This window comes from Tetrahymena thermophila (assembly GCF_000189635.1).
Source record: "Tetrahymena thermophila SB210 genomic scaffold scf_8254417, whole genome shotgun sequence".
Classification (NCBI taxonomy): domain Eukaryota; phylum Ciliophora; class Oligohymenophorea; order Hymenostomatida; family Tetrahymenidae; genus Tetrahymena; species Tetrahymena thermophila.
Window position 1 is genome coordinate 174,536 of NW_002476199.1, and position 15,842 is coordinate 190,377.

A 15,842-nucleotide genomic window follows, 5' to 3' on the forward strand; every position below is an offset into this window, starting at 1 on the left:
TTTGCCTCTGTGAGTTGATAAAGAAATTTAGTAACAAAATTTTTAAATCTGATTATCTTCTATTTTTCTAAATATTAAAAATTAAACTAAATTTGTGGAAATAGATTCTTCTAATTTAAAATTAGTAAGCAATCTTTATTATACGCATTTATTTTGATATAGAGCCAAAAATTTTTACATCTAAATTTACTTTTTTTATTTTTACGAATCGAGTGTGAAAAAATGGCAGACAAATAAGTTACTTTTTTAAAAACACACCGTAGGATATATACTCAAAGGATTTCTTGAGTTTTTAGATTTGATTTGAAAGCCACTTTGAAATTTAAATAATATTATTAATTAATAATCTGATTAATAATATTAAAGTGGGGACAAACAATAATATTATAATGTAATACAGGCATAGCTCATTTAAATCTTGAATTCATAATAATCAAGAATCAATATATTAAATTTAAGTAAAAAATACACATATTTCATTACACAAAAAGTATTAATAAATATTAAGATTTAAATGGCTGAAATGCATAATTTGGTTAGGAGATAAAAAGATATATCTAATCACAAAAATTCCTCAACAAAAGATCTCCCTAAACTTGAGAGATCATCTAGTGATGAATCTAATTAATAAGTCGTTAAAAAAAAGATATTTTAGGAAAGAATTTCTCTTCTTGACGATTACCACGCAAGCTCTAATTTAAATAAATCTGATTATAGGGGATTTTACACTGCAGGTATTATTTTTGGATTTTTTTTCCTTTCTGTTGATCCCATACTAAGATATCTTAACCAAGGAGAGATCTTTCCTTTGGTTTTCATCAACTCTTTTAAAGATGACTTTTTCCTTTGCTTGGGTCACTGGCCTCTCTATTACATCTACTCTTATGTTGCTTTAATATTGCAAAAGGCTATCGTCAAAGGCTTTAACCAAAAAATTGTTAGCGCATTGCAGATACTTAGCGAACTGTTCTTGTTTGCTTATTCTTACTTCATAATAATGAACAGAAACTGGGGAACTACTCACGCAACTTTCATTTCCTTTATTTGCTGTACTCATTACTTTAAATTGCATTCATATAAGTAGATGAACAAGTAGTACAGAGAAACTAAAAATCCATGCTATCCTGCTAACATATCGCTAGAAAACTTTACTCTCTACATGTGGATGCCTACTCTAGTATATGAACACTCATTTCCAAGAAAGGATAAAGTTGATTACAAATATGTTGTATATAAGAGTTCAATGGCAGCATTTGGAATTCTTTTTGGCTATATAGTTTGCTGCGATTATATTATTCCATACACAAGTTAAGGAAACAAAATATATTGGTTTGAAACTCTATTCAGAATCATTTTCCCATTTACTATCTTATAAATGGTGCTATTTTGGGTTGTTTTTGAAAATATTTTGAATGTATTTGGTGAATTAACTCGTTTTGGTGACAGATGCTTTTATTAGGATTGGTGGAATAGTACTACATTTGAAGAATATAATAGGTAATTAATTAATTAATTTTTTTATTTATTTATTTTAGCATCGATTAATTAGCCAAATAAAGATACCTAATTTTTAAATATCAAACTATTAATCTCAAATTAAACTTAATCAATAAATAAAAAATATGAATAATATCATTCAATTTATATCTAATAATGCTAATTTGTAATATTATTTCCAAGTATTTACTTTTATTTTTAACAAGAAAACACATATATTTTTATCCACTCAATTTCAATTTTAAAATTTTAAATTTTTTACAAATAGAAAATGGAATAGACCGGTTCACACCTTTTTATACAGACATGTTTATCTTGAGTGCATAGAAAACCATAAATTTTCCAAAAAGACAGCTCAAATTATAACTTTTGTTTTTAGTGCTATTTTACACGAATGGGTCTTTTGTTTGATCTTTAGAACTTTCAAGCCAATTATGACCATTTTTATGCTTTAACAAATTCCACTTTTTGCAATAACAAAACACATGAAAGATAAAACTAGTGGAAATTATCTCTTTTGGTTTGGTATGATCTTAGGTCCAGCTTTAATTGCTGTTTGTTATTTACGCTTAGATATTCCTACAATTTGATATAAAGGAAAACCTCATGACTTTTCAACCAGTCAGTCAGTCTTGATCAATTACAATATAAAAAAATTTAAAATTATTTATTTCTATTTCTATTTTTCTTAAATTTGAATTATTAAAAAATAAAGATATTGTTTGCTGTTTAATTATATTGATTTCTATTAAATGTATTAGAATAATTCCATATAAAATATAAAATAATCAACAACTCAATAATTAACTATTTAAATTGATTTATTTTAATTTATAGAAAAATTAAACTCAATTAGATATATTATATTTTGAACCATGTCTCTTCTTAAAAGTATTAGTTAAATTATTTAAAATTAAATTAAAAATGTAAGTATATAACTATAAGCTTTATAAGCTGGTATTTTTATGCCTAAATTTCTTTTATTAAATAATTAATAAAAAATTTGATGATTTTTTAGCCAATAGCACTTATCTATTCCTCAAATGTAACAATTTTCTAGATATTTCATTAATTGTATTATTCTATAATAATTTAGTGATTATAGGGATTATTAAATTAGTCTATTTTATAAATTTATTTTTCATCAAATTAAAAGGCCCACTCAATATAAGATAGTATTATATTTTCATAGTGTCTGTCTACGTAGTTATACTGAAAAAGTTGATATAGGTTTTATAAATTTTAGTCTACATATTATTCCAATATGCTTATAACATAATCCGTTTAACTTAAAAAAATCTTAAATATAATTTAACTTCATTTTTAAAAAAGAAAAGAATATTAATATAATATTTAATTGTATATTTTCATTCATCTTAATTTTTCCATTCCTCAATCATTTAATTCATTTACTATATGTAAACCAATATTGAGAATAATTTTCAAAGCTGCATGCATTCCTACTATTTAGTTCACTATTTTATAGAGGAAACACGATATATACTCTATTGAAAAATCATAAAGTTTAAATTGACATTTGTATTTTATAAACAAATAGTAATCAATGTCGTCATTTATCTTAGAATTAAGTCATAGATTTAAATGTATTAATTATATTTTGATCTGCAAGAAATAGTTTGATCAATAGTCAAGTTTTACAATTTGATGATGATATTATTTGATTAATTAAAATTAAAAGTGATGAAATAGTTCTGAAAGTACTAAAACAATTTACGTGAAGTTGTAGACAAATTCATTTAAATAAAAGATTCAATAATTAAAATAAATCAATTTTTAAATTAAATATTTAATAAATAAATTAATTAATTTATAAATAAAAAACGAAGAATGAATTCCTAATTACCATAAAATTTACCTTCTTAGACCAAAGACTACTTTGGTAATGAATAAAATCAAGTAAAAAACTATGAAGCTTACAGGCCAAAATATCCTAACGAGATAATTAGTTTAATGAAAGAAACTGCAGAGTCAGGAGACAAAAAAGCTTATTTAGATATTGCTTGTGGTACTGGATAACTACTATTTCAGCTTTAAAATCATTTTGAAAAATCAATTGGTACAGATATATCAGAAAAATAATTGAGTGTAGTTGAAGAGTTAATCAAGAGCAACAACTTATCAAATTCTGTTTATTCTATTAAGGCTGATTGCCATCAACTCCCTAATATATTGCAAGAAAAAAACCTACCTACTAAATTTGATTTGATTACTGTTGGGTAAGCATTGCATTGGTTTGATGTGCATCCTTTCCTAAAAATGGTAGGAAAAGATCTCTTAAAACCTGATGGAAGCCTTATAATTGCGTCTTATTATTTCAAAACATATGATTATAATTTTGATAATGAGGAAATGAGTTAAAGAGCAGCAAGCAATTACCTCAGCATTTTTGAAGAAAAAACCTATCCTCTTTATTAATTTGATTGTAACGAACTAATATAAGGGTATTATTACATTATTAATTTTAATATTGTTTTTTAATTAGTTTTAAAATAAAATTAGTTATCCAAATTATAGATTTAATGAAATTTACAAATTCGTTAAGAAAATAGAATAAATTTAAAAGATCCCTGCAACTGTTGATTAATTTATCAACTTTATTAAAACATTCTCAGCTTACAACACATACGTAGAGCTTAACTCTTAAAATGAAGGGTATTTAGATCCAGCTGAATAATTAAGAATTCAAATAGAAAAAGACATTGAAGAGTACTTAACTAAAAATAATTTACAACAGAGACCTCAACAACCTTTGAAAATTGAGAGCTACTTCCATTTAAGATTATTAAAATAATTTATTTGAATAAATACTACTTATAAATATTTTATTTGTATTTACTAATTTATTTATTATTAATTAAGTTAAATAAATTTGATATTTTTATTGATCAAATTATATTTTTAAATAATAAATATTTCATATTACAAAATTAACCTATTTATTTTTAGGTCTAAAGTGTATAGCACTAAATTCTAGTTTTGTCATAATCTTGGATGAATTTAGTAATATACAAGATCTTTATAAATAATAAAAATACTTTACAAACTTTTTCTAAAAAAATTACAATTTTATAAATATAAATTTTAATTTTCTTAAAAATAAATAATTTTTATTGAGAAAAATTTAAAATTACATAAATAATTTCATACTTTAAAATAAAAATTAATAGATGAATTATACAAATAAATGAAATTAGTGTGTGATTAAATAGAAAAGTACTTTAATATACTAGATAAAAAATTATCTGTTAGAATAGTTTCAATAGTCTATAAAAACAATTTACTAATTCTATTTAATAATGTAATAGCTAACTTTAACAATTAATACTTTTTTTTTCTAAAAATTATCTATTTGCATCTACTAAATTTTTCTATCTTAAATATTAGCTTGTTATTTTCAACTATTTATTGATATAGAAAGAATTTATTCATTTATTAATTTCTAAATATTATTTATTTTGTTTGAGCTGAAAATTTATCATAAAAATTGCTTAATAAATTTAGCAAATTAAAATTTTATTTTACTTGTTTTTAAAAATCAAAAAACTAAAATAAAGAATGGAAGTGAACCACTTACTTAATCATTTTTATTTTATTTTTTTTGTTTTCAATAATAAGTAAAAAAAAATTTTAATTTACCTAATTATTTAGTAATTATTTTTAAAATTAATTTTAATGATGTGACAAATAAATTTCAAATTAGAAAACTTAAGAATTTATCAGAATCAAATTTATTTCTATCTTACAATAATTCCAATATCCAAAAGTTATTGTAAAATTAGTAATACATTTTGAAGTTCATTCGAGAGCTAAATCTTTAAAAGCATTTTGAATGGTTTTAATTAATAAAAATTAGTAATTTTATAAGATTTCAAAAGAAAAAAATTAAGATTTAAGAAATATATAGAAAAAATGAGAAATTTTTTTTAGAAAGATGTTAATATGGTATTTGGGGTACCTGCAAGCTTTGTTTTAACAATACTTACTATAAAATATATTACAGCACTGGTTAACGTGAATGAGTACTCCATATTAATAGGAACTTTAATAGCTTTGGGAATTTCAAAAATATTAGCAGCTATTTTCTTTATTAAAAAACAAATTAACAAAACATTTATGACTTATTTGATATACTTTTTGCTAAATTTAATCAACTCTGAATGGTACTTTATAACTTAATAACCTAAAAGCTATGTTAATTTCTTTAGTATTTAGATGCTATTTTTAGCTCTGCCAATACAAATCACTAGTATATATTTGGTTTCAAATCCTAAAATTGAGACCATTCATGGAATTTATATCATTATTATAATATTTAGCTCTATTTTTATAGCAATCACACATTTATTAGTTATATCAATAAACTAAAAAGAAAACAACTATCAATAAGCAATTTATAATTGGTTTCCTTCTGTATGCCTGAGTCTATGCTTTTGGATTTTAGTTATTTAGGGTATTTACTATTAGAAAAAAATAACTTTATTTATTCTATTTGGAAATTTCATTATTTTCATATCAATTTCTGCTCATAAATATTGGAAGCATCATTCTGAATACTCTGAAAGAATATTTTATCTCTTATTTAATATCTTAATATAGATAAATACTGAGGTATTTTCTTTTTATTTAAGCAGAGGTCAGAACTTCTAATTATAATAATGGAAATCAATATTTATTTTAGGATTACAGATTATCCAAGTGATTGTCTAGTTTTTTTTAAATTATCCCTTTATAAAATAAGGAAACATAAGATGTTTAATAGTAATATTATTGGCCTTTGGAAGCTTTGAAGTTATTTTATTTGTGGTTAATTTAATTTTTAAAATAATAAAGAAAAACGCATACGAAGCTTAGATTAATCTCAAAAAATAAAAATTTGAACTTCCATTAAACATTTATTAAATAATATAAGATAGATTTATAATCGATATTTCAATAAACATAATTATTGAAAATAATATATTGAATGGATAAAGCAAAAATGACTTTTATAGTTTTATAGATAAACTTTAATAACTGATCTTGTGTTTAAAAAACTTTTAAAGCAAAAGGTTTACTCTTACTATTTTAATAGAAAATCAAATTAATTTTAAGGTATAAAGAAATTTTAACAAATATAACGCAAATGTATAAGAAATATAAATATTAGAAACTTTTTTTTAATCAACTGAAAATTTAGTTGCCCTGTAAGAAATAACACAATTATTTGATTAAGCAGCTCCAGTATATGTAGAAATGTAAGAAACAAAATTTTTATCTAATTGCATGAAAAATTTGATTCAAATTCAAAGATTAAATAGTTATGAGTATTTGTTTATTAACTATAAATAAATAACAAGTTAATTTAGATATTCTTTCAAATAAATACTAGAACATATTAGGAGTAACTATTTTTCTTCCTTAGCTTTTTTAAATAATGTTTAATAATATCTATTGAATAATCCGAAAATAGTATTATATGATCTCTATGAAATTTGATTAAGTTTATTTTAAGATAAGTTTTAAATAAATATATCAAATTTATAGTTTTAGAGTATTAATATTTATTTGTTCTGTATGAAACTTGATTGACATTTAACAAAAATTTTAATAAATTTCATTTTAATACTTATAGACTATTAGTATTTATTTATTTATTCTCTATGAAATTTGATTGGCTTTTAACATAAATATTAATAAATATCATTTTATTAGTTAGTTTTAGAGTATTAATATTTATTTATTGGTAATTATTGAATTTGAATTTTACATATATTTCAAAAAATATCATTTTTATAGTTTTAGAGGATTAACATTTATTTAGTTATACTGTTTGAAATTTGATTGACTTAAAATTTTTTTTATCACTTTTATACTTATAGACTATTCACATTTAATTGACTGTAACAAAAATTTTTATTATAATCTCTTTTATGCTTATAGACTATTAAAATTTAATTTTTGATTTTGTATGAAGTTTGATTTACTGTAAAAAAAAAATTTTATTATAAATCTCTATTATGCTTATAGACTACTAAGATTTAATTTTTGATTTTATCAGAAATTTGGATTGAATTTTAAAATGAATAAATTCTAAAAAATACAATTAATTTTGTTTTCTTTTTGAAATTTAAATTAAGTTTGTTTTGTATTTATAAAAAAAACAAAGAATTTTATCAGTAAATTATTTTCTTTTAAAAAAATAATACTTTCCAATCCATTTTATGAGTTCTTATAATTTCCATTTAATAAAGATGAACTTTACATTTTTTAACAAATAAAAAATATTTATCATCAAAAAAGATAGAACAAATCTTTTTAAATAATATTTTTATTAATCAATTATTTATACCTGATTATAGAATAATTAACTCTTATGATCTAGCTTGTCATATTACTTTTAATATATTGATCAAAAATTAATTTATATATTTAATATATTGTGTTAAAAAGATTTTTAATAACAAAAGCAAAATAAAATGAATGTAGAAAGACAAAAATTTAAAATTTTGTATACATGCTGTATACTTAATATGGTAGCAAACATTTTATTATTAAATTAGCTTATCCTTTATTATAATGATGGCTTAAGATTGTAACTTTACATAACTTTAAGCATATGGTGTTCCTCAATCGTTTTAGGTTTTGCTAACTTTCACTATTATGGCAATAGATAAATAGGAAATTTATTTTTTATTGTATTTGTAATATTCCGAAGTGAGTGGATAACATGCGCTTAGTCAATTAAATAATAAGCAAAATATGAAATAATACAGATGCTTTTTATTGTGTTTCCAGTGACTGTTTCTAATATATTAGCAATATCTGAGCAAACTTAAATCTATTCTAGTCCTTATTATGCTTTTATCATATTTGCAAATCATTTTTTCATAGGAGCAGTACTTTTGTTTGCAATCAGAGTAAGATAAAAATTTTAAAAAGTAGCTTTTATTTTATAAAATTTACCTTAGATAGCAATCAATTTTTGTTTTTGGTACATCTTGATTCAAAGTTTTTTATATCAAAAAATAATATCAATTTCAGTTATGCTTTTAAACTTAATAATTCTACTAATAGAAGCTTAAAACTTGGTGAGGCAAGCGAATTTATAGGATTTTTTAATGTCTAATTATCTATTTTATTCTCTATTAAAATACATATATTAATTTAACATCTTAACTTTGAGCACATTCTATAAAAAGAGAAGAGATTTTTATTTAGCTAAATGGATAGATCTAAGGTTTGCTTTATAATAATGTTTGATTGTAATAACTCTATTTATTTTAAAGTTAAATTATTATCCCTTAGTAGCTAATGCTGATTATGGACTGTACTTTCTTTTAGGAGTGTCTTCCTTTCAGATAATTATCGTTTCAATCAATATTTATTATAAAATAACTAGAAATAACACAGTATCTATACATCTAGAATGGGACTAAAATAAATTAATAATTGATCCAGCCAACATTATAAATTAACTTGATAAGTTCGTATACAAAGCAAATATTTTCATTTCTCTTAAAATGGACATAAAAAGCTTTAATTCGTAAAAAAATGATTAGCAAAATTTGATTTCAAATTTAATGAGGACATATAAAAATATATTCCAACATTGTAAAGATTCACATAAAAGTTGCTAAATTAATTTTTATCATGATTTATATTTTTTTACATTAAGTACTAGGTATGATTTATCAAATGAAATTTAAACTTTATAATTTTCAGATAATGACTAAGATATTATAAGTTCAATTTAATTTATTGAATTTTTTAGTGTAATCATTAGCAAAGATGTTAAATTGATTATAAAAATAAAAAATTAATTTTTAACTCATATATATAAAATGCTGATATAAATTTAATCTTACAGTGATCTAAATTATGTGATAATAGATAAAAATTAAGCTAATATAGTTGATTAAAATGTTATAAATGATACAGTATATTTGAATACGCTTTTGAGATAAATTAAAGTTTATGTTCTCTAAACTTATGCTTTTTAGAAGGAAATATCAAATTTCTTAATTACAAATCCTATTTTGACTCTATATGATTTGCTTTCTGAAAATCCATGAAATTTAAAATCAAAATATATCATTAATAATGACAGAATTTTTATAAAGTTAAATAAATAAATAATAAAAATTAATATAAAGAGCAAATAAATTATTAATTAATTAATTAATTAATTAATAAAATAAATATGAATTTATTACATAAAAATGTGTATTAAAATACTTTTCAAACAATATTTTCTTATTTTATTTAATTTTATTTTAAAATTAATTAAATTTTATTAAATTGATAATTTCTACACTCGTTTATTTATTCTTTCATTCTTAAGAAACATATTAAACAAAATAAATAATCAAATAATATTTATATTAGTATTAAATACAGTTTGATTTGAATGTAATTTTGATATAAATAAAAATTTTTTAAAGTTGAGTTTTTAGAAAGTAATATAAAGCATATAAACAACTTAATGTTAGTATATACTTCAAATATTTGCGATTAAAGTTATGAAAGTTCATAGTATTTTTTAAAATAGAATTTGACTTATTAATTAATTAGTATAAAGCAAACAAATATAAATTAATTAATTTGTTTTTTTAAATGCCTTTTCTTATATTTTAAAATTATAACATAATTTTTTGTGTATTATTTTACTAAAAGAAAATAATTTTTATTAGTTTTAATGATATTAATGTAATTTAATATTCTAATAAAAATGAAAGAAATAATATTATTACTGATATGTTCCTAATTATATTTATAACCAGATGTAATAATTGTAATATTTTTAGAAATTTAAAATACAGTATGGCTTTACATTTATTTTCAAGTATGTTAAAATAGGCTCAGTAAAAAAGATTTATCTATACATCAAATAGTAAAAAAAGCTTACTTTAAATTTTTATGAACTTATTATTTTTAATTTTTGATGATTATTGATGTTTTAATAAATGCATTTTCTTAAATCTAAAAAACAAACATATTTTTTGTAAAAAAAATAAAGAATATTAAAAAATAAACAAATTAATTAAATAAGGTATTGAGCAAAATAAGGTTTTTTTAAATTATAAATAGTCTTAATAAATTTACAATATTAGTAACAACTACAAAGCGAAATATGATTATAAAAGAGTTAAATAGCTGCTAACTCTTAGAAAATATAAATATCAGTAATAGATAAAGATGTTCTATTGAGATTTTTAATTATGAGTAATCTTATGATTTAAAAAAAGACTTAAGAAAACTTGTCCTTGATAGAATAAGAAATCAAAATTCACCTAAAGACATGGATAACTCTTATTCGCATCAAAATGCTAAAGCTTAATTGAATACGATTTGTATGGACTCCTTAAACTCTCCTATATCTAATCTTCAGTCGCATATTTAATATCGCAACTAGCTAAAATTGCAAGAAATAAAATAAATTCTACTTTCAAATGACAAAATATAATTAGAAAATCCTACTCATAATGAAGTACTAAAATATAAAAAAATATTAATAGTAAGTAACATCATTTTATAATAAAGATTTTGCTACATGTGATGAAGAAACCAATTAGAAATAAAGAAGAAATCAATTTTATATAACTTTTCTTAAGAGGATTAAAAGTTTTGAATATTAAAAACGATTTAGGAGAAACTGACTTGAGTTAAAATATATACCCTTTTATTAGCTACTCTTTCTTTAGCAAAGGCTAGACTATATACAGCTCTGGTATATTAAATATGTAATAGCTATGCTTAATTAAAAATATATTTTTATTAATAATTAGGTGAATTTTCTTTTAACTATTATGTCATCTTAAAAGGTAAATTAAAATAGATATTTAATATTATTTAATTCCTATTAATTTTGTTCTACAGGAAAAGTCGCATAGTACAATGATGAAAATAGTGAAAAAAAGTAACAAGACCCTCATATTTCATAAACTAGCTAAAGGTTGCTATAGAGTTCAAGACTTAATGATATTTTACAGGCAAAAAATTAGCAAGTTGAATTAAATAAAAACTTAAACAATCAAAAAATTAATTTGCCAAATAAAGTACTTGAGAAATATTTTGAGATTGGTTAAGGTTTTGGAGATATTGAGATAATAACTCATCAAACAAGGTAGGTATTTGGGGATTTTAATTATTTAGAAAATTAAACTAATTCTTTTTCAATCGTTATTTTACAAAATCATCCACAAAATAATCAATTTTTGTTTTTAACTGGTGATTATAAATTAATTAATTTAATAAGCTTTTTTACTGGATAAGAAATTTTTTTTATAATTAATTAGATCTTCTACTATGGTTTGCATAGAGGATACTCATCTACTAACAATTAGCAAGGAAGGTTTTGAATAAGTATTTATCAAATACATTCAAGAGCAAATTACAGAAAAGATAGCATTCTTCTAACAGTTCTCGTTTTTTAAATACATACCTGGCTCACGAATTCTTAATTTTATAAATAGTGCAAAAAAAATGCGATATATCAATAAATAGATTATTTATTAAGAGGGAGATCCTGTAGATTTAATTTACTTTATATTACATGGCGAAGTTAGCATATCAAAAATGTGTGATAAAAAAAGAATTAATGTAAACATTTTGGGGATGAATAATTTTTTTGGGATTGACGAAATATCTAACCAATCATCCCCATCTAGTGTTAGAGAAATTAAAGTAATTAGTTCTTCAAATGACTTGAATGTACTAGCTTTTAATATTTAAGTAATTAATAAACTTTTTATAATCATTGTTTCTTTAATGAACTAAAATTTAAAATATTAAGAAATTTATGAAGTTCCTTCAAAGTTATAAGCAGCTTGATACCTTTATCGAAGAATGCAAAAAAAAGCTTTAAAATAGGGATTTAATGGCAGAGAAAATTTTTAATACACAGAATATCATAGAAACAGAATTATCATCAAAAAAAAATATTGAATAACCATTTGTAAATAAATATCTTTATTGCTTTAACTAACAATAAATATTACAAATATATTAGGAATTGAAGGATAGTATGCTTCAAAAGTTGATGGTTCACAGAAAACATCAGTCGCAAAAGTTAGGAGCTGTAGAAGCAACTGATTAATCATAGCAAATACTTAAAAGTTAAGCTAATAAATTAGAGTAAATGGTAAATGCAAGAGAGTAGATTTTTAATACACTAGATAGATAATAGCAAAAAGATAAGCAATACAAAAAGAATATATCAACGGATAACATTTTTTAATCTTAAGCAAATACGCCTCATAATAATTTCACTTTGGAATAAAAGAAAATTAACTATATTTTCAATTAACAGAAAGATTTAATTTTCGATTAGACTTATTTTACTAGCTAAGAGAAAATTAATGGAAAAAATAATAAATACATGCTAGAGTTAAAAAATGTTATAAATTCTTAAAGCTCAGAAAAGGAAAAGATTAAAAAATAATCTTCTACTTTTGATCCTGTTTAAAGTAAGAGTGCTCAACATATTAATATAGATTAGCTAGATAATTTATAATAGAGAACAACAAATAACTAATTTTCTTCATCAACTTAAATTTCTCAATAGACAAAATTTTTATAAAAATACTTGTCTAAAAAAAGACTGCAGGATAAATTCCAAAACTTTGAACTTGAACTACAATAGAAGAATCCTCAACATTTGACAAGCTGTGAAGATTTAGTAAATTAGCGAGGATCAAGTAAAGACAAAAATGATTTAATATAATAAACTAGTAAAAAACAAATTGATAAATAATAAATCAGTAATTTGAGTGAAGCAAGTAAATCATCAGGCACTTTAAAAACCAGAAAGAAATAATTTAATTTTAACATTAGAAAATTTTTTGAGTAACCTTAATTAATAGATCATAATTAAATCTAATAAATTAATAACTTTTAAGCTTTAAGTTTGAGTCATCAATAGTTTCCAAATGAATAGCCAGAAACTAAAAAGGATAAGGAATTTTCTTCTATAATATTTGATTCTAACTATACATAATCAACAATGTAAACTCCAAAAGAAACTTCTGAAAAAGCTAAGGAATCTCTATAAAACTTATTAAAAAACAATTATATAAAACAATAGCAAACTGAAAGAAACTAAAACAAATCATAAACAAACTTATAATTAATTCACAGAAGATCAATAAATAAAAGATAAAGTTCACAAGTCATATTTTCTCATTCTAGTTTTTAGCAAGAATCTAAAAATCCTAATCAAGTATCAAATATACAAAATAATTAAAAATCTAAAAGTATTATCATGCATCTACCCAATATAGAATAAAAAAATTAATAAACACAACATAATCAACAACCCCATTAATCATAAACATTTCAATTTCTTCACACTTAGAGTTGTTTTTTGAAATGATTTAATTTTTCTTTAATATTAGATAAAAAGATATTATATTTATAATAAATTATTTGTTAAATTTTATAGTGTTTTGCTATCAATCAATTAATTAATTAATTATTTTTGATTATAAATGAAAAGCAACTAACTAGTTTTTCTTGCTTTAAATTTAATAAAATAATTTCTTAATTCATTTTGCACATTGTTAAAAAGCCTCAATAAAAAAAGTTAAATCATACAATACATAGTAAATAATTTACTAAAAACAACAAAATAAATAACAATAATAATCTTAAACTTTTGTTTATTCTAATAAAGAGTTTTTTTTTCTGAAATGATAAAATCTTACTTTAAGTTTGTTTATGAAAAGGTATTCTATTTTTATTTTAAATTTTTGTTAAAATGTTACATTTTGTAATCAAATGTTTATTTTTGAAAATAAAACACGATTTTTCTTGTTTAATATTTAAAAAATATTCAAAATTTTTCATTATTTTATTTTTTTTGAGTTTTAAAATCCATTTTTACATTATGTTGAAAAAATATAAAAACATTACTTTTCAACTTTTCTTTATTATTATTAAATTTTATCAGCTAGTTTATTAATTTTTTTCAAGGTCAGCAAGATATTGGTTTCTTCTTATAACATAAGCTGCTTATAGGATTGAAAATCCTACTATTTATTATTGTAAATCTTCAAAAGGAAGGGTAAGGTCTAACCTAAGACCGACACTCTTTTATTCTCCAATAATGTAAGATTCATTTTACTTAAAAACAGATAAAAAGTTTTCATGGGTTTCTTTATCTACAAAATAGAATCTTTCTTTTCCTTTTAATTAAATTTCTGATTAAAATTAACTAATTGGATAAACCTTGTATTCAATCAAATCCATAGTAGCCTGATCTATCAAATTTTCTCCTGATTCTTTAACATATTAAGCGACTCTTTATGTATGAAACTCTTTTTATTTTTCCAAAAATTGCTTTAGCTTATAATATCTTGTTAAAAACCTATTATCATCTAGATTTCCTACAATTAAAAAGCTCAATCCTGTACCTAAATCTCTTTATGTTGCTATAATGTTGTAATTTTAGTCTTTTAAATCAATTTTATCATTTAAGTTCTCCAATTTAATATAATCTGCGTCTTATTTCAATCCTTTTATTGCATTAACATTAAGCTCATCTTTAAACTCCTACATTTCTAAAAATGCTTATTACTACAATTTTCTTTCTTCTTGTAGCTTATAACAGTATCCAAACACACCTCCTGATATAATAGCATAAGGAATTATTTTTTTTTAATCCTTCAAAAAATATTATAATAAATTCTTCATGTTAGGCTAAAAGCTATTTTTTTACTATAAAAGTTAATATTCTTGTTTAATATTAATAAAGAAGCTTCTTAATTTTTATAAATTTATGACTATAAAAAGATACACTTAAATCTTTAAACAAAAATATATTACAATCATCAAGCTTAAAGCTGATTAGTATCAAAAAATTATATTTTTCAAGAATAAAATTATTTATTTCACTATTAAAATAAAAAAATACATTAATGAGTTAATTTTAAATAATTATTTGACATAATCAATTGATTGCTTTATTTTTAATTTAATTTTTACTATTTTATATTATTTTTATATAATTTTTAATAAAAAAAATGAAGAATTGTTTTAAACTGATTTATTCAATCTTAAAAAAAAATTTTATTTTATTTTCTTTTACTAATTTACAAGATAATAATTTTAAAAACAATTTTGTTTAAAAGTAAACAAAACTATTTATTTCAATCTTAATAATTTAAAAATATAATTTATTACAAAAAATTACTGCTATTTATTATTTAATTGCTTTTTTTATATCTTAAGTTATAGATTTAGTTTATTACAATATTTTAGACATAAAAAATGAATATTTAGTTTTTAATTGTAAATATTTTTTTAATATAATAAATTATTTAGCAAATTTGGCAACTTTACTGCTTGAT

The 15,842-nt window shown here is 21.0% G+C and overlaps 5 protein-coding genes across 5 annotated transcripts; 4 read left to right on the forward strand and 1 right to left on the reverse strand. All coding sequences in view use genetic code 6, as the record gives it.

Moving 5' to 3' along the window:
• Positions 1 to 514: 514 nt before the first annotated feature.
• Positions 515 to 2,087, forward strand: TTHERM_00732710 (membrane bound O-acyltransferase, MBOAT protein; the record flags this gene model as incomplete). The annotated part of the gene is made up of 2 exons (XM_001023669.3): positions 515 to 1,497; positions 1,766 to 2,087. The coding sequence occupies 2 exons, from the start codon at positions 515 to 517 to the stop codon at positions 2,085 to 2,087; spliced, it is 1,305 nt and encodes a 434-aa protein (XP_001023669.1).
• Positions 2,088 to 3,345: 1,258 nt separating this feature from the next.
• Positions 3,346 to 4,318, forward strand: TTHERM_00732720 (UbiE/COQ5 family methyltransferase; the record flags this gene model as incomplete). The annotated part of the gene is made up of 2 exons (XM_001023670.2): positions 3,346 to 3,959; positions 4,018 to 4,318. The coding sequence occupies 2 exons, from the start codon at positions 3,346 to 3,348 to the stop codon at positions 4,316 to 4,318; spliced, it is 915 nt and encodes a 304-aa protein (XP_001023670.2).
• A 3,659-nt stretch (positions 4,319 to 7,977) lies between these two features.
• Positions 7,978 to 8,295, forward strand: TTHERM_000732739 (transmembrane protein, putative; the record flags this gene model as incomplete). The annotated part of the gene is made up of 1 exon (XM_012799877.1): positions 7,978 to 8,295. One exon carries the CDS (start codon positions 7,978 to 7,980, stop codon positions 8,293 to 8,295), a length of 318 nt encoding a protein of 105 aa, XP_012655331.1.
• A 2,212-nt stretch (positions 8,296 to 10,507) lies between these two features.
• On the forward strand, positions 10,508 to 13,867 carry TTHERM_00732740 (cyclic nucleotide-binding domain protein; the record flags this gene model as incomplete). The annotated part of the gene is made up of 7 exons (XM_001023672.2): positions 10,508 to 10,984; positions 11,038 to 11,224; positions 11,283 to 11,318; positions 11,374 to 11,620; positions 11,793 to 12,228; positions 12,290 to 12,451; positions 12,506 to 13,867. Exons 1-7 carry the CDS (start codon positions 10,628 to 10,630, stop codon positions 13,865 to 13,867), a joined length of 2,787 nt encoding a protein of 928 aa, XP_001023672.2. The 5' UTR covers positions 10,508 to 10,627.
• A 572-nt stretch (positions 13,868 to 14,439) lies between these two features.
• Positions 14,440 to 15,051, reverse strand: TTHERM_00732750 (hypothetical protein; the record flags this gene model as incomplete). The annotated part of the gene is made up of 1 exon (XM_001023673.3): positions 14,440 to 15,051. One exon carries the CDS (start codon positions 15,049 to 15,051, stop codon positions 14,440 to 14,442), a length of 612 nt encoding a protein of 203 aa, XP_001023673.2.
• Between the last annotated feature and the right edge of the window lie 791 nt (positions 15,052 to 15,842).